This window comes from Phyllobates terribilis, unplaced genomic scaffold (assembly GCF_046119375.1).
Source record: "Phyllobates terribilis strain yellow unplaced genomic scaffold, ASM4611937v1 Scaffold_25__1_contigs__length_18738178, whole genome shotgun sequence".
Classification (NCBI taxonomy): domain Eukaryota; kingdom Metazoa; phylum Chordata; class Amphibia; order Anura; family Dendrobatidae; genus Phyllobates; species Phyllobates terribilis.
The window spans coordinates 2096384-2123264 of NW_027362785.1; the positions used below are offsets into that span (position 1 = coordinate 2096384).

Sequence of the window (26881 nt, forward strand, 5' to 3'; positions counted from 1 at the left end):
CTATGTACAAGAATATAACTACTATAATACTGTCCCCTATGTACAAGAATATAACTACTATAATACTGCCCCTATGTAGAAGAATATAACTACTATAATACTGCTCCTATATACAAGAATATAACTACTATAATACTGCTCCTATGTACAAGAATATAACTACTATAATACTGCCCCCTATGTACAAGAATATAACTACTATAATACTGCTCCTATGTACAAGAATATAACTACTATAATACTGCCCCTATATACAAGAATATAACTACTATAATACTGCCCCCTATGTACAAGAATATAACTACTATAATACTGCCCCCTATGTACAAAAATATAACTACTATAATACTGCTCCTATGTACAAGAATATAACTACTATAATACTGCTCCTATGTACAGGAATATAACTACTATAATACTGCTCCTATGTACAAGAATATAACTACTATAATACTGTCCCTATGTACAAGAATATAACTACTATAATACTGCTCCTATGTACAAGAATATAACTACTATAATACTGCTCCTATGTACAGGAATATAACTACTATAATACTGCCCCCTATGTACAAGAATATAACTACTATAATACTGCCCCCTATGTACAAGAATATAACTACTATAATACTGCCCCCTATGTACAAGAATATAACTACTATAATACTGCTCCTATGTACAAGAATATAACTACTATAATACTGCTCCTATGTACAGGAATATAACTACTATAATACTGCCCCCTATGTACAAGAATATAACTACTATAATACTGCCCCCTATGTACAAGAATATAACTACTATAATACTGCCCCCTATGTACAAGAATATAACTACTATAATACTGCCCCTATGTACAAGAATATAACTACTATAATACTGTCCCCTATGTACAAAAATATAACTACTATAATACTGCTCCTATGTACAAGAATATAACTACTATAATACTGCTCCCTATGTACAAGAATATAACTACTATAATACTGTTCCTTATGTACAAGAATATAACTACTATAATACTGCCCCCTATGTACAAGAATATAACTACTATAATACTGCCCCTATGTACAAGAATATAACTACTATAATACTGTCCCCTATGTATAAGAATATAACTACTATAATACTGCTCCTATGTACAAGAATATAACTACTATAATACTGCTCCCTATGTACAAGAATATAACTACTATAATACTGTTCCCTATGTACAAGAATATAACTACTATAATACTGCCCCCTATGTACAAGAATATAACTACTATAATACTGCCCCCTATGTACAAGAATATAACTACTATAATACTGCCCCCTATGTACAAGAATATAACTACTATAATACTGCCCCCTATGTACAAGAATATAACTACTATAATACTGTTCCCTATGTACAAGAATATAACTACTATAATACTGCTCCTATGTACAGGAATATAACTACTATAATACTGCTCCTATGTACAAGAATATAACTACTATAATACTGTTCCTATGTACAAGAATATAACTACTATAATACTGCTCCTATGTACAAGAATATAACTACTATAATACTGCCCCCTATGTACAAGAATATAACTACTATAATACTGCTCCTATGTACAAGAATATAACTACTATAATACTGCTCCTATGTACAGTAATATAACTACTATAATACTGCTCCTATATACAAGAATATAACTACTATAATACTGCTCCTATGTACAAGAATATAACTACTATAATACTGCCCCCTATGTACAAGAATATAACTACTATAATACTGCTCCTATGTACAAGAATATAACTACTATAATACTGCCCCTATATACAAGAATATAACTACTATAATACTGCCCCCTATGTACAAGAATATAACTACTATAATACTGCCCCCTATGTACAAGAATATAACTACTATAATACTGCCCCCTATGTACAAGAATATAACTACTATAATACTGCTCCTATGTACAGGAATATAACTACTATAATACTGCTCCTATGTACAAGAATATAACTACTATAATACTGTCCCTATGTACAAGAATATAACTACTATAATACTGCCCCCTATGTACAAGAATATAACTACTATAATACTGCCCCCTATGTACAAGAATATAACTACTATAATACTGCCCCCTATGTACAAGAATATAACTACTATAATACTGCTCCTATGTACAAGAATATAACTACTATAATACTGCTCCTATGTACAGGAATATAACTACTATAATACTGCTCCTTTGTACAAGAATATAACTACTATAATACTGTCCCTATGTACAAGAATATAACTACTATAATACTGCCCCCTATGTACAAGAATATAACTACTATAATACTGCTCCTATGAACAAGAATATAACTACTATAATACTGCCCCCTATGTACAAGAATATAACTACTATAATACTGCTCCTATGTACAAGAATATAACTACTATAATACTGCTCCTATGTACAGGAATATAACTACTATAATACTGCTCCTATGTACAAGAATATAACTACTATAATACTGCTCCTATGTACAAGAATATAACTACTATAATACTGCTCCCTGTGTACAGGAATATAACTACTATAATACTGCTCCTATGTACAAGAATATAACTACTATAATACTGCCCCCTATGTACAAGAATATAACTACTATAATACTACCCCTATGTACAAGAATATAACTACTATAATACTGCCCCCTATGTACAAGAATATAACTACTATAATACTGTCCCCTATGTACAAGAATATAACTACTATAATACTACCCCTATGTACAAGAATATAACTACTATAATACTGCCCCCTATGTACAAGAATATAACTACTATAATACTGCCCCTATGTAGAAGAATATAACTACTATAATACTGCTCCTATATACAAGAATATAACTACTATAATACTGCTCCTATGTACAAGAATATAACTACTATAATACTGCCCCCTATGTACAAGAATATAACTACTATAATACTGCTCCTATGTACAAGAATATAACTACTATAATACTGCCCCTATATACAAGAATATAACTACTATAATACTGCCCCCTATGTACAAGAATATAACTACTATAATACTGCCCCCTATGTACAAAAATATAACTACTATAATACTGCTCCTATGTACAAGAATATAACTACTATAATACTGCTCCTATGTACAGGAATATAACTACTATAATACTGCTCCTATGTACAAGAATATAACTACTATAATACTGTCCCTATGTACAAGAATATAACTACTATAATACTGCTCCTATGTACAAGAATATAACTACTATAATACTGCTCCTATGTACAAGAATATAACTACTATAATACTGCTCCTATGTACAGGAATATAACTACTATAATACTGCCCCCTATGTACAAGAATATAACTACTATAATACTGCCCCCTATGTACAAGAATATAACTACTATAATACTGCCCCCTATGTACAAGAATATAACTACTATAATACTGCTCCTATGTACAAGAATATAACTACTATAATACTGCTCCTATGTACAGGAATATAACTACTATAATACTGCCCCCTATGTACAAGAATATAACTACTATAATACTGCCCCCTATGTACAAGAATATAACTACTATAATACTGCCCCCTATGTACAAGAATATAACTACTATAATACTGCCCCTATGTACAAGAATATAACTACTATAATACTGTCCCCTATGTACAAGAATATAACTACTATAATACTGCTCCTATGTACAAGAATATAACTACTATAATACTGCTCCCTATGTACAAGAATATAACTACTATAATACTGTTCCTTATGTACAAGAATATAACTACTATAATACTGCCCCCTATGTACAAGAATATAACTACTATAATACTGCCCCTATGTACAAGAATATAACTACTATAATACTGTCCCCTATGTATAAGAATATACTATAATACTGCTCCTATGTACAAGAATATAACTACTATAATACTGCTCCCTATGTACAAGAATATAACTACTATAATACTGTTCCCTATGTACAAGAATATAACTACTATAATACTGCCCCCTATGTACAAGAATATAACTACTATAATACTGCCCCCTATGTACAAGAATATAACTACTATAATACTGCCCCCTATGTACAAGAATATAACTACTATAATACTGCCCCCTATGTACAAGAATATAACTACTATAATACTGTTCCCTATGTACAAGAATATAACTACTATAATACTGCTCCTATGTACAGGAATATAACTACTATAATACTGCTCCTATGTACAAGAATATAACTACTATAATACTGTTCCTATGTACAAGAATATAACTACTATAATACTGCTCCTATGTACAAGAATATAACTACTATAATACTGCCCCCTATGTACAAGAATATAACTACTATAATACTGCTCCTATGTACAAGAATATAACTACTATAATACTGCTCCTATGTACAGTAATATAACTACTATAATACTGCTCCTATATACAAGAATATAACTACTATAATACTGCTCCTATGTACAAGAATATAACTACTATAATACTGCCCCCTATGTACAAGAATATAACTACTATAATACTGCTCCTATGTACAAGAATATAACTACTATAATACTGCCCCTATATACAAGAATATAACTACTATAATACTGCCCCCTATGTACAAGAATATAACTACTATAATACTGCCCCCTATGTACAAGAATATAACTACTATAATACTGCCCCCTATGTACAAGAATATAACTACTATAATACTGCTCCTATGTACAGGAATATAACTACTATAATACTGCTCCTATGTACAAGAATATAACTACTATAATACTGTCCCTATGTACAAGAATATAACTACTATAATACTGCCCCCTATGTACAAGAATATAACTACTATAATACTGCCCCCTATGTACAAGAATATAACTACTATAATACTGCCCCCTATGTACAAGAATATAACTACTATAATACTGCTCCTATGTACAAGAATATAACTACTATAATACTGCTCCTATGTACAGGAATATAACTACTATAATACTGCTCCTTTGTACAAGAATATAACTACTATAATACTGTCCCTATGTACAAGAATATAACTACTATAATACTGCCCCCTATGTACAAGAATATAACTACTATAATACTGCTCCTATGAACAAGAATATAACTACTATAATACTGCCCCCTATGTACAAGAATATAACTACTATAATACTGCTCCTATGTACAAGAATATAACTACTATAATACTGCTCCTATGTACAGGAATATAACTACTATAATACTGCTCCTATGTACAAGAATATAACTACTATAATACTGCTCCTATGTACAAGAATATAACTACTATAATACTGCTCCCTGTGTACAGGAATATAACTACTATAATACTGCTCCTATGTACAAGAATATAACTACTATAATACTGCCCCCTATGTACAAGAATATAACTACTATAATACTACCCCTATGTACAAGAATATAACTACTATAATACTGCCCCCTATGTACAAGAATATAACTACTATAATACTGTCCCCTATGTACAAGAATATAACTACTATAATACTACCCCTATGTACAAGAATATAACTACTATAATACTGCCCCCTATGTACAAGAATATAACTACTATAATACTGCTCCTATGTACAAGAATATAACTACTATAATACTGTTCCTATGTACAAGAATATAACTACTATAACACTGCTCCTATGTACAAGAATATAACTACTATAATACTGCTCCCTATGTACAAGAATATAACTACTATAATACTGCTCCTATGTACAAGAATATAACTACTATAATACTGCTCCTATATACAAGAATATAACTACTATAATACTGCTCCCTATGTACAGGAATATAACTACTATAATACTGCTCCTATATACAAGAATATAACTACTATAATACTGCTCCTATGTACAAGAATATAACTACTATAATACTGCTCCTATGTACAAGAATATAACTACTATAATACTGCCCCCTATTTACAAGAATATAACTACTATAATACTGCTCCTATGTACAGGAATATAACTACTATAATACTGCCCCTTTGTACCATATATAAGTACTGTCACACACGTCACCCGCACACTGGTCACACTCCGCACTGTTTTCCTCCGGGGTTCGAGGATTCTCATACACCGGACGGTCTCTGTTTCCGCTCCTCTGAGGTCTCTCCTTACGTCTCTGTCCTCAGCGATCCTGGAGAAGCCTCTGGAGAAGAAATCTGGTCGGAACTATGGTCCTCCGGGAACCAAGAAGCTGATCTACTTTATCGATGATATGAACATGCCGGAGGTGGACACGTACGGGACGGTGCAGCCGCACACGCTGATCCGGCAGCACATGGACTACGGCCACTGGTAATCAGATGACTTCACAGCTGATGGGGTGTTACAGTGTATTAGTGCGGGCAGGGGTTCTGGACTCCACATGCAATACCGCACATCCCTGCACTGATACACTGTAGCAAACCCTCTGCGGTTGTGCCAGTAGATGGTAATGTTGATCGTTATCTGAGCTGAAACTTTTGGCTTTCGTTGCAGGTACGACCGGACCAAGCTGACCATTAAGGAGATAATGAATGTCCAGTACGTGTCCTGCATGAACCCCACCTCCGGCAGCTTCACCATCAACCCCCGGCTGCAGGTCAGGACCCCCGAACCAGACCCCTATACACATACTGACCGCACAGGAAGAGGACGGGACCCCAGAACCAGACCCCTATACACATACTGACCGCAAAGGAAGGGGACGGGACCCCAGAACCAGACCCCTATACACATACTGACAGCACAGGAAGGGGACAGGACCCCAGAACCTGACCCCTATACACATAATGACAGCACAGGAAGGGGACGGGACGCCAGAACCAGACCCCTATACACATACTGACCGCAAAGGAAGGGGACGGGACCCCAGAACCAGACCCCTATACACATACTGACAGCACAGGAAGAGGACAGGACCCCAGAACCAGACCCCTATACACATACTGACCGCACAGGAAGGGGATGGGACCCCAGAACCAGACCCCTATACACATACTGACCGCACAGGAAGAGGACGGGACGCCAGAACCAGACCCCTATACACATACTGACCGCAAAGGAAGGGGACGGGACCCCAGAACCAGACCCCTATACACAGACTGACCGCACAGGAAGGGGACGGGACCCCAGATCCAGACCCCTATACACAGACTGACCGCACAGGAAGAGGACGGGATCCCAAAACCAGACCCCTATACACATACTGACAGCACAGGAAGAGGACAGGACCCCAGAACCAGACCCCTATACACATACTGACAGCACCTGGAAGAGGACAGGACCCCAAAACCAGACCACTATACACATACTGACCGCACAGGAAGAGGACAGGACCCCAGAACCAGACCCCTATACACATACTGACAGCACAGGAAGAGGACAGGACCCCAGAACCAGACCCCTATACACATACTGACCGCAAAGGAAGGGGACGGGACCCCAGAACCAGACCACTATACACATACTGACCGCACAGGAAGAGGACAGGACCCCAGAACCAGACCACTATACACATACTGACCGCACAGGAAGGGGACAGGACCCCAGAACCAGACCCCTATACACATACTGACCGCACAGGAAGAGGACAGGACCCCAGAACCAGACCCCTATACACATACTGACAGCACAGGAAGAGGACAGGACCCCAGAACCAGACCCCTATACACAGACTGACAGCACAGGAAGGGGATGGGACCCCAGAACCAGACCCCTATACACAGACTGACAGCACAGGAAGGGGACAGGACCCCAGAACCAGACCCCTATACACAGATTGACCGCACAGGAAGAGGACGGGATCCCAAAACCAGACCCCTATACACATACTGACCGCACAGGAAGGGGACAGGACCCCAGAACCAGACCACTATACACATACTGACAGCACAGGAAGAGGACGGGACCCCAGAACCAGACCCCTATACACATACTGACCGCACAGGAAGAGGACGGGATCCCAAAACCAGACCCCTATACACATACTGACCGCACAGGAAGGGGATGGGACCCCAGAACCAGACCCCTATACACATACTGACCGCACAGGAAGGGGACAGGACCCCAGAACCAGACCACTATACACATACTGACTGCACAGGAAGGGGACAGGACCCCAGAACCAGACCACTATACACATACTGACAGCACAGGAAGGGGACGGGACCCCAGAACCAGACCCCTATACACATACTGACCGCACAGGAAGGGGACGGGACCCCAGAACCAGCCCCCTATACACATACTGACTGCACAGGAAGAGGACCCCAGAACCAGACCCCTATACACATACTGACCGCGCAGGAAGAGGACGGGACCTCAGAATTAGACCCCTATACACATACTGACAGCACAGGAAGAGGATGGGACCCCAGAACTAGACCCCTATACACATACTGACTGCACAGGAAGGGGATGGGACCCCAGAACTAGACCCCAATACACATACTGACCGCACAGGAAGGGGACGGGACCCCAGAACCAGACCCCTATACACATAATGACAGCACAGGAAGAGGACAGGACCCCAGAACCAGACCCCTATACACATACTGACAGCACAGGAAGAGGACAGGACCCCAGAACCAGACCCCTATACACATACTGACAGCACAGGAAGGGGACGGGACCCCAGAACCAGACCACTACACACATACTGACAGCACAGGAAGAGGATGGGACCCCAGAACCAGACTCCTATACACATACTGACAGCACAGGAAGAGGACAGGACCCCAGAACCAGACCCTATACACATACTGACAGCACAGGAAGGGGACAGGACCCCAGAACCAGACCCCTATACACATACTGACAGCACAGGAAGAGGACAGGACCCCAGAACCAGACCCTATACACATACTGACAGCACAGGAAGGGGACAGGACCCCAGAACCAGACCCCTATACACATACTGACAGCACAGGAAGAGGACGGGACCCCAGAACCAGACCCCTATACACATACTGACAGCACAGGAAGTGGATGGGACCCCAGAACCAGACCCCTATACACATACTGACAGCACAGGAAGGGGACAGGACCCCAGAACCAGACCCCTATACACATCCTGACAGCACAGGATGGGGACAGGACCCCAAACTCAGACCCCTATACACATACTGACAGCAGAGTAAGAGGACGGGACCCCAGAACCAGACCCCTATACACATACTGACAGCACAGGAAGGGGATGGAACCCCAGAATTAGACCCCTATACACATACTGACAGCACAGGAAGAGGACGGGACCCCAGAACCAGACCCCTATACACATACTGGCCGCACAGGAAGAGGACAGGACCCCAGAACCAGACCCCTATACACATACTGACCGCACAGGAAGGGGAAGGGACCCCAGAACCAGACCCCTATACACATACTGACTGCACAGGAAGGGGACGGGACCCCAGAACCAGACCCCTATACACATACTGACAGCACAGGAAGAGGACAGGACCCCAGAACCAGACCCCTATACACATACTAGCCGCACAGGAAGAGGACAGGACCCCAGAACCAGACCCCTATAAACATACTGACAGCACAGGAAGAGGACAGGACCCCAGAACCAGACCCCTATACACATACTGGCTGCACAGGAAGAGGACAGGACCCCAGAACCAGACCCCTATACACATACTGACCGCACAGGAAGGGGAAGGGACCCCAGAACCAGACCCCTATACACATACTGACCGCACAGGAAGAGGACAGGACCCCAGAACCAGACCCCTATACACATACTGACAGCACAGGATGGGGACAGGACCCCAGAATCAGACCCCTAATCACATACTGACCACACAGGACGGGGACGGGACCCCTGAATCAGACCCCTATACACATACTGACTGCAAAGGAAGGGGACGGGATCCCAGAATCAGACCCCTATACACATACTGACAGCACAGGAAGGGGACGGGACCCCAGAACCAGCCCCCTATACACATCCTGACCGCACAGGAAGGGGACGGGACCCCAGAACCAGACCCCTATACACATACTGACAGCACAGGAAGGGGACAGGACCCCAGAACCAGACCCCTATACACATACTGACTGCACAGGAAGGGGACGGGACCCCAGAACCAGACCCCTATACACAGACTGACCGCACAGGAAGGGGACGGGACCCCAGAACCTGACCCCTATACACATACTGACAGCACAGGAAGGGGACGGGACCCCAGAACCAGACCCCTATACACATACTGACAGCACAGGAAGGGGACGGTACCCCAGAATCAGACCCCTATACACATACTGACCACATAGGACGGGGACGGGACCCCTGAATCAGACCCCTATACACATACTGACTGCAAAGGAAGGGGACGGGATCCCAGAATCAGACCCCTATACACATACTGACTGCACAGGAAGGGGACGGGACCCCAGAACCAGACCCCTATACACATACTGACAGCACAGGAAGGGGACGGGACCCCAGAACCAGACCCCTATACACATACTGACTGCACAGGAAGGGGACAGGACCCCAGAACCAGACCCTATACACATACTGACAGCACAGGAAGAGGACGGGACCCCAGAACCAGACCCCTATACACATACTGACCGCACAGGAAGGGGACGGGACCCCTGAACCAGACCCATATACACATACTGACAGCACAGGAAGGGGACGGGACCCCAGAACCAGACCCCTATACACATACTGACAGCACAGGAAGGGGACGGGACCCCAGAACCAGACCCCTATACACATACTGACCGCACAGGAAGGGGACGGGACCCCAGAACCAGACCCCTATACACATACTGACAGCACAGGAAGGGGACGGGACCCCAGAACCAGACCCCTATACACATACTGACAGCACAGGAAGAGGGCGTGACCCCAGAACCAGACCCCTATACACATACTGACAGCACAGGAAGAGGACAGGACCCCAGAACCAGACCCCTATACACATACTGACAGCACAGGAAGGGGACGGGACCCCAGAACCAGACCCCTATACACATACTGACAGCACAGGAAGGGGACGGGACCCCAGAACCAGACCCCTATACACATACTGACCGCTCAGGAAGGGGACAGGATCCCAGAACCAGACCCCTATACACATACTGACAGCACAGGAAGAGGGCGTGACCCCAGAACCAGACCCCTATACACATACTGACAGCACAGGAAGAGGGCGTGACCCCAGAACCAGACCCCTATACACATCCTAACCGCAAAGGAAGGGGACATGACCCCAGAACCAGACCCCTATACACATACTGACTGCACAGGAAGGGGACGGGACCCCAGAACCAGACCCCTATACACATACTGACAGCACAGGAAGGGGACGGGACCCCAGAACCAGACCCCTATACACATACTGACAGCACAGGAAGGGGACGGGACCGCAGAACCAGACCCCTATACACATACTGACCGCACAGGAAGGGGACGGGACCCCAGAACCAGACCCCTATACACATACTGACAGCACAGGAAGGGGACGGGACCCCAGAACCAGACCCCTATACACATACTGACAGCACAGGAAGAGGGCGTGACCCCAGAACCAGACCCCTATACACATACTGACAGCACAGGAAGAGGACAGGACCCCAGAACCAGACCCCTATACACATACTGACAGCACAGGAAGGGGACGGGACCCCAGAACCAGACCCCTATACACATACTGACAGCACAGGAAGGGGACGGGACCCCAGAACCAGACCCCTATACACATACTGACCGCTCAGGAAGGGGACAGGATCCCAGAACCAGACCCCTATACACATCCTAACCGCAAAGGAAGGGGACATGACCCCAGAACCAGACCCCTATACACATACTGACTGCACAGGAAGGGGACGGGACCCCAGAACCAGACCCCTATACACATACTGACTGCACAGGAAGGGGACGGGACCCCAGAACCAGACCCCTATACACATACTGACTGCACAGGAAGGGGACGGGACCCCAGAACCAGACCCCTATACACATACTGACTGCACAGGAAGGGGACGGGACCCCAGAACCAGACCCCTATACACATACTGACAGCACAGGAAGGGGACGGGACCCCAGAACCAGACCCCTATACACATACTGACTGCACAGGAAGGGGACAGGACCCCAGAACCAGACCCCTATACACATACTGACAGCACAGGCAGAGGACGGGAGCCCAGAACCAGACCCCTATACACATACTGACCGCACAGGAAGGGGACGGGACCCCAGAACCAGACCCCTATACACATACTGACAGCACAGGAAGGGGACGGGACCCCAGAACCAGACTCCTATACACATACTGACAGCACAGGAAGGGGACGGGACCCCAGAACCAGACCCCTATACACATACTGACCGCACAGGAAGGGGACGGGACCCCAGAACCAGACCCCTATACACATACTGACAGCACAGGAAGGGGACGGGACCCCAGAACCAGACCCCTATACACATACTGACAGCACAGGAAGAGGGCGTGACCCCAGAACCAGACCCCTATACACATACTGACAGCACAGGAAGAGGACAGGACCCCAGAACCAGACCCCTATACACATACTGACAGCACAGGAAGAGGACGGGACCCCAGAACCAGACCCCTATACACATACTGACAGCACAGGAAGGGGACGGGACCCCAGAACCAGACCCCTATACACATACTGACCGCTCAGGAAGGGACAGGATCCCAGAACCAGACCCCTATACACATCCTAACCGCAAAGGAAGGGGACATGACCCCAGAACCAGACCCCTATACACATACTGACTGCACAGGAAGGGGACAGGACCCCAGAACCAAACCCCTATACACATACTGACTGCACAGGAAGAGGGCGTGACCCCAGAACCTGACCCCTATACACATACTGTCCGCACAGGAAGGGGACAGGACCCCAGAACCAGACCCCTATACACATACTGTCCGCACAGGAAGGGGACGGGACCCCAGAACCAGACCACTATACACATACTGACCGCTCAGGATGGGGACAGGACCCCAGAACCAGACCCCTATACACATACTGACCGCACAGGAAGGGGACGGGAACCCAGAACCAGACCCCTATACACATACTGACAGCACAGGAAGGGGACGGGAACCCAGAACCAGACCCCTATACACATCCTGACCGCAAAGGAAGAGGACATGACCCCAGAACCAGACCCCTATACACATACTGACTGCACAGGAAGGGGACAGGACCCCAGAACCAGACCCCTATACACATACTGACAGCACAGGAAGGGGACGGGACCCCAGAACCAGACCCCTATACACATACTGACCGCACAGGAAGGGGACGGGACCCCAGAACCAGACCCCTATACACATACTGACAGCACAGGAAGAGGGAGTGACCCCAGAACCAGACCCCTATACACATACTGACTGCACAGGAAGGGGACAGGACCCCAGAACCAGACCCCTATACACATACTGACCGCACAGGAAGAGGACGGGACCCCAGAACCAGACCACTATACACATACTGACCGCACAGGAAGGGGACAGGACCCCAGAACCAGACCCCTATACACATACTGACAGCACAGGAAGAGGACAGGACCCCAGAACCAGACCCTATACACATACTGACAGCACAGGAAGGGGACGGGACTCCAGAACCAGACCCCTATACACATACTGACCGCACAGGAAGGGGACGGGACCCCAGAACCAGACCCCTATACACATACTGACAGCACAGGAAGAGGACAGGACCCCAGAACCAGACCCCTATACACATACTGACCGCACAGGAAGGGGACAGGACCCCAGAACCAGACCCCTATACACATACTGACAGCACAGGAAGAGGGAGTGACCCCAGAACCAGACTCCTATACACATACTGACCGCACAGGAAGGGGACGGGACCCCAGAACCAGACCCCTATACACATACTGACCGCACAGGAAGAGGAGAGGACCCCAGAACCAGACCCCTATACACATACTGACAGCACAGGAAGAGGACAGGACCCCAGAACCAGACCCCTATACACATACTGACTGCACAGGAAGGGGACGGGACCCCAGAACCAGACCCTTATACACATCCTGACCGCAAAGGAAGGGGACATGACCCCAGAACCAGACCCCTATACACATACTGACCGCACAGGAAGGGGACAGGACCCCAGAACCAAACCCCTATACACATACTGACTGCACAGGAAGAGGGCGTGACCCCAGAACCTGACCCGTATACGCATACTGACCGCACAGGAAGGGGACGGGACCCCAGAACCAGACCACTATACACATACTGACCGCTCAGGAAGGGGACAGGACCCCAGAACCAGACCCCTATACACATACTGACCGCACAGGAAGGGGATGGGACCCCAGAACCAGACCCCTATACACATACTGACAGCACAGGAAGAGGACGGGACCCCAGAACCAGACCCCTATACACATACTGACCGCAAAGGAAGAGGACATGACCCCAGAACCAGACCCCTATACACATCCTGACCGCAAAGGAAGAGGACAGGACCCCAGAACCAGACCCCTATACACATACTGACTGCACAGGAAGGGGACAGGACCCCAGAACCAGACCCCTATACACATACTGACCGCACAGGAAGGGGACGGGACCCCAGAACCAGACCCCTATACACATCCTGAGCGCAAAGGAAGAGGACATGACCCCAGAACCAGACCCCTATACACATACTGACTGCACAGGAAGGGGACAGGACCCCAGAACCAGACCCCTATACACATACTGACCACAAAGGAAGGGGACGGGACCCCAGAACCAGACCCCTATACACATACTGACCGCATAGGAAGGAGGCGGGACCCCAGAATCAGACCCCTATACACATCGTGACCACAAAGGAAGGGGACGGGACCCCAGAACCAGACCCCTATACACATACTGACCGCACAGGAAGGGGACAGGATCCCAGAACCAGACCCCTATACACATACTGACCGCACAGGAAGGGGATGGGATCCCAGAACCAGACCCCTATACACATACTGACAGCACAGGAAGGGGAGAGGACCCCAGAACCAGACCCCTATACACATACTGACTGCACAGGAAGGGGACGGGACCCCAGAACCAGACCCCTATACACATACTGACCGCACAGGAAGGGGACGGGCCCCAGAACCAGACCCCTATACACATACTGACAGCAAAGGAAGAGGACCGGACCCCAGAACCAGACCCCTATACACATACTGACCGCACAGGAAGGGGAAGGGACCCCAGAACCAGACCCCTATACACATAATGACAGCACAGGAAGGGGACGGGACTCCAGAACCTGACCCCTATACACATACTGACCGCACAGGAAGGGGACGGGACTCCAGAACCAGACCCCTATACACATACTGACCGCACAGGAAGGGGACGGGACCCCAGAACCAGACCCCTATACACATACTGACAGCACAGGAAGGGGACGGGACCCCAGAACCAGACCCCTATACACATACTGACAGCACAGGAAGGGGACGGGACTCCAGAACCTGACCCCTATACACATACTGACCGCACAGGAAGGGGACGGGACTCCAGAACCAGACCCCTATACACATACTGACCGCACAGGAAGGGGACGGGACCCCAGAACCAGACCCCTATACACATACTGACAGCACAGGAAGGGGACGGGACTCCAGAACCTGACCCCTATACACATACTGACCGCACAGGAAGGGGACAGGACCCCAGAACCAGACCCCTATACACATACTGACAGCACAGGAAGAGGGAGTGACCCCAGAACCAGACTCCTATACACATACTGACCGCACAGGAAGGGGACGGGACCCCAGAACCAGACCCCTATACACATACTGACCGCACAGGAAGAGGACAGGACCCCAGAACCAGACCCCTATACACATACTGACAGCACAGGAAGAGGACAGGACCCCAGAACCAGACCCCTATACACATACTGACTGCACAGGAAGGGGACGGGACCCCAGAACCAGACCCTTATACACATCCTGACCGCAAAGGAAGGGGACATGACCCCAGAACCAGACCCCTATACACATACTGACCGCACAGGAAGGGGACAGGACCCCAGAACCAAACCCCTATACACATACTGACTGCACAGGAAGAGGGCGTGACCCCAGAACCTGACCCGTATACGCATACTGACCGCACAGGAAGGGGACGGGACCCCAGAACCAGACCACTATACACATACTGACCGCTCAGGAAGGGGACAGGACCCCAGAACCAGACCCCTATACACATACTGACCGCACAGGAAGGGGATGGGACCCCAGAACCAGACCCCTATACACATACTGACAGCACAGGAAGAGGACGGGACCCCAGAACCAGACCCCTATACACATACTGACCGCAAAGGAAGAGGACATGACCCCAGAACCAGACCCCTATACACATCCTGACCGCAAAGGAAGAGGACATGACCCCAGAACCAGACCCCTATACACATACTGACTGCACAGGAAGGGGACAGGACCCCAGAACCAGACCCCTATACACATACTGACCGCACAGGAAGGGGACGGGACCCCAGAACCAGACCCCTATACACATCCTGACCGCAAAGGAAGAGGACATGACCCCAGAACCAGACCCCTATACACATACTGACTGCACAGGAAGGGGACAGGACCCCAGAACCAGACCCCTATACACATACTGACCACAAAGGAAGGGGACGGGACCCCAGAACCAGACCCCTATACACATACTGACAGCACAGGAAGGAGGCGGGACCCCAGAATCAGACCCCTATACACATCCTGACCGCAAAGGAAGAGGACATGACCCCAGAACCAGACCCCTATACACATACTGACTGCACAGGAAGGGGACAGGACCCCAGAACCAGACCCCTATACACATACTGACCACAAAGGAAGGGGACGGGACCCCAGAACCAGACCCCTATACACATACTGACCGCACAGGAAGGAGGCGGGACCCCAGAATCAGACCCCTATACACATCGTGACCACAAAGGAAGGGGACGGGACCCCAGAACCAGACCCCTATACACATACTGACCGCACAGGACGGGGACAGGATCCCAGAACCAGACCCCTATACACATACTGACCGCACAGGAAGGGGATGGGATCCCAGAACCAGACCCCTATACACATACTGACAGCACAGGAAGGGGAGAGGACCCCAGAACCAGACCCCTATACACATACTGACTGCACAGGAAGGGGACGGGACCCCAGAACCAGACCCCTATACACATACTGACCGCACAGGAAGGGGACGGGCCCCAGAACCAGACCCCTATACACATACTGACAGCAAAGGAAGAGGACCGGACCCCAGAACCAGACCCCTATACACATACTGACCGCACAGGAAGGGGAAGGGACCCCAGAACCAGACCCCTATACACATAATGACAGCACAGGAAGGGGACGGGACTCCAGAACCTGACCCCTATACACATACTGACCGCACAGGAAGGGGACGGGACTCCAGAACCAGACCCCTATACACATACTGACCGCACAGGAAGGGGACGGGACCCCAGAACCAGACCCCTATACACATACTGACAGCACAGGAAGGGGACGGGACCCCAGAACCAGACCCCTATACACATACTGACAGCACAGGAAGGGGACGGGACTCCAGAACCTGACCCCTATACACATACTGACCGCACAGGAAGGGGACGGGACTCCAGAACCAGACCCCTATACACATACTGACCGCACAGGAAGGGGACGGGACCCCAGAACCAGACCCCTATACACATACTGACAGCACAGGAAGGGGACGGGACTCCAGAACCTGACCCCTATACACATACTGACCGCACAGGAAGGGGACGGGACTCCAGAACCAGACCCCTATACACATACTGCCCGCACAGGAAGGGGACGGGACCCCAGAACCAGACCCCTATACACATACTGACCGCACAGGAAGGGGAAGGGACCCCAGAACCAGACCCCTATACACATAATGACAGCACAGGAAGGGGACGGGACTCCAGAACCTGACCCCTATACACATACTTACCGCACAGGAAGGGGACGGGACTCCAGAACCAGACCCCTATACACATACTGACCGCACAGGAAGGGGACGGGACTCCAGAACCAGACCCCTATACACATACTGACCGCACAGGAAGGGGACGGGACTCCAGAACCAGACCCCTATACACATACTGACAGCACAGGAAGAGGACAGGACCCCAGAACCTGACCCCTATACACATACTGACTGCACAGGAAGGGGACGGGACCCCAGAACCTGACCCGTATACACATAATGACAGCACAGGAAGGGGACGGGACTCCAGAACCTGACCCCTATACACATACTGACCGCACAGGAAGGGGACGGGACCCCAGAACCAGACCCCTATACACATAATGACAGCACAGGAAGGGGACGGGACTCCAGAACCTGACCCCTATACACATACTGACCGCACAGGAAGGGGACGGGACCCCAGAACCAGACCGCTATACACATACTGACCGCACAGGAAGGGGACGGGACCCCAGAACCAGACCCCTATACACATACTGACAGCACAGGAAGGGGACGGGACCCCAGAACCAGACCCCTATACAAATACTGACCGCACAGGAAGGGGACGGGACCCCAGAACCAGACCCCCATACACATACTGACAGCACAAGAAGGGGACGGGACCCCAGAACCAGACCCCTATACACATACTGACTGCACAGGAAGGGGACGGGACCCCAGAACCAGACCCCTATACACATACTGACAGCACAGGAAGGGGACGGGACCCCAGAACCAGACCCCTATACACATACTGACCGCACAGGAAGAGGACCGGACCCCAGAACCAGACCCCTATACACATACTGACAGCACAGGAAGAGGACGGGACCCCAGAACCAGACCCCTATACACATACTGTGTCTAAGCAATGCCCCCCATACTGCGCATCACCAGAAAGCAGCATCCAGGGAACCCACGTATCACACAGACACAGGATAGGATTAGATACACGGCTCAGCAGACAGTATCACACAGGAGAGGATTAGATACACGGCTCAGCAGACAGTATCACACAGGAGAGGATTAGATACACGGCTCAGCAGACAGTATCACACAGGAGAGGATTAGATACACGGCTCAGCAGACAGTATCACACAGGATAGGATTAGATACACGGCTCAGCAGTCAGTATCACACAGGATAGGATTAGATACACGGCTCAGCAGACAGTATCACACAGGAGGGGATTAGATACACAGCTCAGCAGACAGTATCACACAGGAGAGGATTAGATACACGGCTCAGCAGACAGTATCACACAGGAGGGGATTAGATACACGGCTCAGCAGTCAGTATCACACAGGATAGTATTAGATACATGGCTCAGCAGACAGTATCACACAGGAGAGGATTAGATACACAGCTCAGCAGACAGTATCACACAGGAGAGGATTAGATTCACGGCTCAGCAGTCAGTATCACACAGGATAGGATTAGATACACAGCTCAGCAGACAGTATCACACAGGAGAGGATTAGATACACGGCTCAGCAGACAGTATCACACAGGAGAGGATTAGATACACAGCTCAACAGACAGTATCATACAGGAGAGGATTAGATACACGGCTCAGCAGACAGTATCACACAGGATAGGATTAGATACACGGCTCAGCAGACAGTATTACACAGGAGAGGATTAGATACACGGCTCAGCAGACAGTATCACACAGGAGAGGATTAGATACACGGCTCAGCAGACAGTATCACACAGGATAGGATTAGATACACGGCTCAGCAGACAGTATCACACAGGATAGGATTAGATACACAGCACAGCAGACAGTATCACACAGGATAGGATTAGATACACGGCTCAGCAGACAGTATCACACAGGAGAGGATTAGATACACGGCTCAGCAGTCAGTATCACACAGGATAGGATTAGATACACGGCTCAGCAGACAGTATCACACAGGATAGGATTAGATACACGGCTCAGCAGTCAGTATCACACAGGATAGGATTAGATACACGGCTCAGCAGTCAGTATCACACAGGATAGGATTAGATACACGGCTCAGCAGTCAGTATCACACAGGATAGGATTAGATACACGGCTCAGCAGTCAGTATCACACAGGATAGGATTAGATACACGGCTCAGCAGACAGTATCACACAGGATAGGATTAGATACACGGCTCAGCAGTCAGTATCACACAGGATAGGATTAGATACACAGCTCAGCAGACAGTATCACACAGGAGAGGATTAGATACACGGCTCAGCAGACAGTATCACACAGGATAGGATTAGATACACAGCTCAGCAGACAGTATCACACAGGATAGGATTAGATACACGGCTCAGCAGACAGTTTCACACAGGATAGGATTAGATACACGGCTCAGCAGACAGTATCACACAGGATAGGATTAGATACACAGCTCAGCAGACAGTATCACACAGGAGAGGATTAGATACACGGCTCAGCAGACAGTATCACACAGGATAGGATTAGATACACGGCTCAGCAGACAGTTTCACACAGGATAGGATTAGATACACGGCTCAGCAGTCAGTATCACACAGGATAGGATTAGATACACGGCTCAGCAGACAGTATCACACAGGATAGGATTAGATACACGGCTCAGCAGACAGTTTCACATAGGAGAGGATTAGATACACGGCTCAGCAGACAGTATCACACAGGAGAGGATTAGATACATGGCTCAGCAGACAGTATCACACAGGATAGGATTAGATACACGGCTCAGCAGACAGTATCACACAGGAGAGGATTAGATACACGGCTCAGCAGACAGTTTCACACAGGAGAGGATTAGATACACGGCTCAGCAGTCAGTATCACACAGGATAGGATTAGATACACGGCTCAGCAGACAGTATCACACAGGAGGGGATTAGATACACAGCTCAGCAGACAGTATCACACAGTATAGGATTAGATACACGGCTCAGCAGACAGTATAACACAGGAGAGGATTAGATACACGGCTCAGCAGACAGTATCACACAGGAGAGGATTAGATACACGGCTCAGCAGACAGTATTACACAGGAGAGGATTAGATACACGGCTCAGCAGACAGTATCACACAGGAGAGGATTAGATACACGGCTCAGCAGACAGTATCACACAGGAGAGGATTAGATACACGGCTCAGCAGACAGTATTACACAGGAGAGGATTAGATACACGGCTCAGCAGACAGTATCACACAGGATAGGATTAGATACATGGCTCAGCAGACAGTATCACACAGGATAGGATTAGATACATGGCTCTGCAGACAGTATCACACAGGAGAGGATTAGATACACGGCTCAGCAGACAGTTTCACACAGGAGAGGATTAGATACACGGCTCAGCAGACAGTATCACACAGGAGAGGATTAGATACACGGCTCAGCAGACAGTATCACACAGAAGAGGATTAGATACACGGCTCAGCAGACAGTATCACACAGGATAGGATCAGATACACGGCTCAGCAGACAGTATCACACAGGATAGGATTAGATACACGGCTCAGCAGACAGTATCACACAGGATAGGATTAGATACACGGCTCAGCAGTCAGTATCACCCAGGAGGGGATTAGATACACGGCTCAGCAGACAGTATCACACAGGAGAGGATTAGATACACAGCTCAGCAGACAGTATCACACAGGAGAGGATTAGATACACGGCTCAGCAGACAGTATCACACAGGATAGGATTAGATACACGGCTCAGCAGACAGTATCACACAGGAGAGGATTAGATACACGGCTCAGCAGACAGTATCACACAGGAGAGGATTAGATACACGGCTCAGCAGACAGTATCACACAGGAGAGGATTAGATACACGGCTCAGCAGACAGTTTCACACAGGAGAGGATTAGATACACGGCTCAGCAGACAGTATCACACAGGATAGGATTAGATACACGGCTCAGCAGACAGTATCACACAGGAGAGGATTAGATACACGGCTCAGCAGACAGTTTCACACAGGAGAGGATTAGATACACGGCTCAGCAGACAGTATCACACAGGATAGGATCAGATACACGGCTCAGCAGACAGTATCACACAGGATAGGATTAGATACACGGCTCAGCAGACAGTATCACCCAGGAGGGGATTAGATACACGGCTCAGCAGACAGTATCACACAGGAGAGGATTAGATACACAGCTCAGCAGACAGTATCACACAGGAGAGGATTAGATACACGGCTCAGCAGACAGTATCACACAGGATAGGATTAGATACACGGCTCAGCAGACAGTATCACACAGGAGAGGATTAGATACACGGCTCAGCAGACAGTATCACACAGGAGAGGATTAGATACACGGCTCAGCAGACAGTATCACACAGGAGAGGATTAGATACACGGCTCAGCAGACAGTATCACACAGGATAGGATTAGATACACGGCTCAGCAGACAGTATCACACAGGAGAGGATTAGATACACGGCTCAGCAGACAGTATCACACAGGAGAGGATTAGATACACGGCTCAGCAGACAGTATCACACAGGAGAGGATTAGATACACGGCTCAGCAGACAGTTTCACACAGGAGAGGATTAGATACACGGCTCAGCAGACAGTATCACACAGGATAGGATCAGATACACGGCTCAGCAGACAGTATCACACAGGATAGGATTAGATACACGGCTCAGCAGACAGTATCACCCAGGAGGGGATTAGATACACGGCTCAGCAGACAGTATCACACAGGAGAGGATTAGATACACAGCTCAGCAGACAGTATCACACAGGAGAGGATTAGATACACGGCTCAGCAGACAGTATCACACAGGATAGGATTAGATACACGGCTCAGCAGACAGTATCACACAGGAGAGGATTAGATACACGGCTCAGCAGACAGTATCACACAGGAGAGGATTAGATACACGGCTCAGCAGACAGTATCACACAGGAGAGGATTAGATACACGGCTCAGCAGACAGTATCACACAGGATAGGATTAGATACACAGCTCAGCAGACAGTATCACACAGGAGAGGATTAGATACACAGCTCAGCAGTCAGTATCACACAGGATAGGATTAGATACACGGCTCAGCAGACAGTATCACACAGGAGGGGATTAGATACACGGCTCAGCAGACAGTATCACACAGGATAGGATTAGATACACGGCTCAGCAGACAGTATCACACAGGAGAGGATTAGATACACGGCTCAGCAGACAGTATCACACAGGAGAGGATTAGATACACAGCTCAGCAGACAGTATCACACAGGAGAGGATTAGATACACGGCTCAGCAGTCAGTATCACACAGGATAGGATTAGATACACAGCTCAGCAGACAGTATCACACAGGAGAGGATTAGATACACGGCTCAGCAGACAGTATCACACAGGAGAGGATTAGATACACGGCTCAGCAGACAGTATCACACAGGAGAGGATTAGATACACAGCTCAACAGACAGTATCATACAGGAGAGGATTAGATACACGGCTCAGCAGACAGTATCACACAGGATAGGATTAGATACACGGCTCAGCAGACAGTATCACACAGGAGAGGATTAGATACACGGCTCAGCAGACAGTATCACACAGGAGAGGATTAGATACACAGCTCAACAGACAGTATCATACAGGAGAGGATTAGATACACGGCTCAGCAGACAGTATCACACAGGATAGGATTAGATACACGGCTCAGCAGACAGTATTACACAGGAGAGGATTAGATACACGGCTCAGCAGACAGTATCACACAGGAGAGGATTAGATACACGGCTCAGCAGACAGTATCACACAGGATAGGATTAGATACACGGCTCAGCAGACAGTATCACACAGGATAGGATTAGATACACAGCACAGCAGACAGTATCACACAGGATAGGATTAGATACACGGCTCAGCAGACAGTATCACACAGGAGAGGATTAGATACACGGCTCAGCAGTCAGTATCACACAGGATAGGATTAGATACACGGCTCAGCAGACAGTATCACACAGGATAGGATTAGATACACGGCTCAGCAGTCAGTATCACACAGGATAGGATTAGATACACGGCTCAGCAGTCAGTATCACACAGGATAGGATTAGATACACGGCTCAGCAGTCAGTATCACACAGGATAGGATTAGATACACGGCTCAGCAGTCAGTATCACACAGGATAGGATTAGATACACGGCTCAGCAGACAGTATCACACAGGATAGGATTAGATACACGGCTCAGCAGACAGTATCACACAGGATAGGATTAGATACACAGCTCAGCAGACAGTATCACACAGGAGAGGATTAGATACACGGCTCAGCAGACAGTATCACACAGGATAGGATTAGATACACGGCTCAGCAGACAGTTTCACACAGGATAGGATTAGATACACGGCTCAGCAGTCAGTATCACACAGGATAGGATTAGATACACGGCTCAGCAGACAGTTTCACATAGGAGAGGATTAGATACACGGCTCAGCAGACAGTATCACACAGGAGAGGATTAGATACATGGCTCAGCAGACAGTATCACACAGGATAGGATTAGATACACGGCTCAGCAGACAGTATCACACAGGAGAGGATTAGATACACGGCTCAGCAGACAGTTTCACACAGGAGAGGATTAGATACACGGCTCAGCAGACAGTATCACACAGGAGAGGATTAGATACACGGCTCAGCAGTCAGTATCACACAGGATAGGATTAGATACACGGCTCAGCAGACAGTATCACACAGGAGGGGATTAGATACACAGCTCAGCAGACAGTATCACACAGTATAGGATTAGATACACGGCTCAGCAGACAGTATAACACAGGAGAGGATTAGATACACGGCTCAGCAGACAGTATCACACAGGAGAGGATTAGATACACGGCTCAGCAGACAGTATTACACAGGAGAGGATTAGATACACGGCTCAGCAGACAGTATCACACAGGAGAGGATTAGATACACGGCTCAGCAGACAGTATCACACAGGAGAGGATTAGATACACGGCTCAGCAGACAGTATTACACAGGAGAGGATTAGATACACGGCTCAGCAGACAGTATCACACAGGATAGGATTAGATACATGGCTCAGCAGACAGTATCACACAGGATAGGATTAGATACATGGCTCTGCAGACAGTATCACACAGGAGAGGATTAGATACACGGCTCAGCAGACAGTTTCACACAGGAGAGGATTAGATACACGGCTCAGCAGACAGTATCACACAGGAGAGGATTAGATACACGGCTCAGCAGACAGTATCACACAGAAGAGGATTAGATACACGGCTCAGCAGACAGTATCACACAGGATAGGATCAGATACACAGCTCAGCAGACAGTATCACACAGGATAGGATCAGATACACGGCTCAGCAGACAGTATCACACAGGATAGGATTAGATACACGGCTCAGCAGACAGTATCACACAGGATAGGATTAGATACACGGCTCAGCAGTCAGTATCACCCAGGAGGGGATTAGATACACGGCTCAGCAGACAGTATCACACAGGAGAGGATTAGATACACAGCTCAGCAGACAGTATCACACAGGAGAGGATTAGATACACGGCTCAGCAGACAGTATCACACAGGATAGGATTAGATACACGGCTCAGCAGACAGTATCACACAGGAGAGGATTAGATACACGGCTCAGCAGACAGTATCACACAGGAGAGGATTAGATACACGGCTCAGCAGACAGTATCACACAGGAGAGGATTAGATACACGGCTCAGCAGACAGTTTCACACAGGAGAGGATTAGATACACGGCTCAGCAGACAGTATCACACAGGATAGGATTAGATACACGGCTCAGCAGACAGTATCACACAGGAGAGGATTAGATACACGGCTCAGCAGACAGTTTCACACAGGAGAGGATTAGATACACGGCTCAGCAGACAGTATCACACAGGATAGGATCAGATACACGGCTCAGCAGACAGTATCACACAGGATAGGATTAGATACACGGCTCAGCAGACAGTATCACCCAGGAGGGGATTAGATACACGGCTCAGCAGACAGTATCACACAGGAGAGGATTAGATACACAGCTCAGCAGACAGTATCACACAGGAGAGGATTAGATACACGGCTCAGCAGACAGTATCACACAGGATAGGATTAGATACACGGCTCAGCAGACAGTATCACACAGGAGAGGATTAGATACACGGCTCAGCAGACAGTATCACACAGGATAGGATTAGATACACAGCACATCAGACAGTATCACACAGGATAGGATTAGATACACGGCTCAGCAGACAGTATCACACAGGAGAGGATTAGATACACGGCTCAGCAGTCAGTATCACACAGGATAAGATTAGATACACAGCTCAGCAGACAGTATCACACAGGAGAGGATTAGATACACGGCTCAGCAGACAGTATCACACAGGAGAGGATTAGATACACAGCTCAACAGACAGTATCATACAGGAGAGGATTAGATACACGGCTCAGCAGACAGTATCACACAGGATAGGATTAGATACACGGCTCAGCAGACAGTATCACACAGGAGAGGATTAGATACACGGCTCAGCAGACAGTATCACACAGGAGAGGATTAGATACACGGCTCAGCAGACAGTATCACACAGGATAGGATTAGATACACGGCTCAGCAGACAGTATCACACAGGATAGGATTAGATACACAGCACATCAGACAGTATCACACAGGATAGGATTAGATACACGGCTCAGCAGACAGTATCACACAGGAGAGGATTAGATACACGGCTCAGCAGTCAGTATCACACAGGATAGGATTAGATACACG

At 47.8% G+C, this 26881-nt stretch overlaps 1 protein-coding gene across 2 annotated transcripts in view; it reads left to right on the forward strand.

Moving 5' to 3' along the window:
* Positions 1-26881, forward strand: part of DNAH9 (dynein axonemal heavy chain 9) — a 430601-nt gene that overhangs the window by 181180 nt on the left and 222540 nt on the right. For both annotated transcript variants that reach the window (XM_073660252.1, XM_073660251.1), the window contains 2 exons: positions 6207-6372; positions 6556-6658. In XM_073660252.1, coding sequence (XP_073516353.1) covers positions 6207-6372; positions 6556-6658 — 269 coding nt within the window. The remainder of the gene's footprint in view (positions 1-6206; positions 6373-6555; positions 6659-26881) is intronic.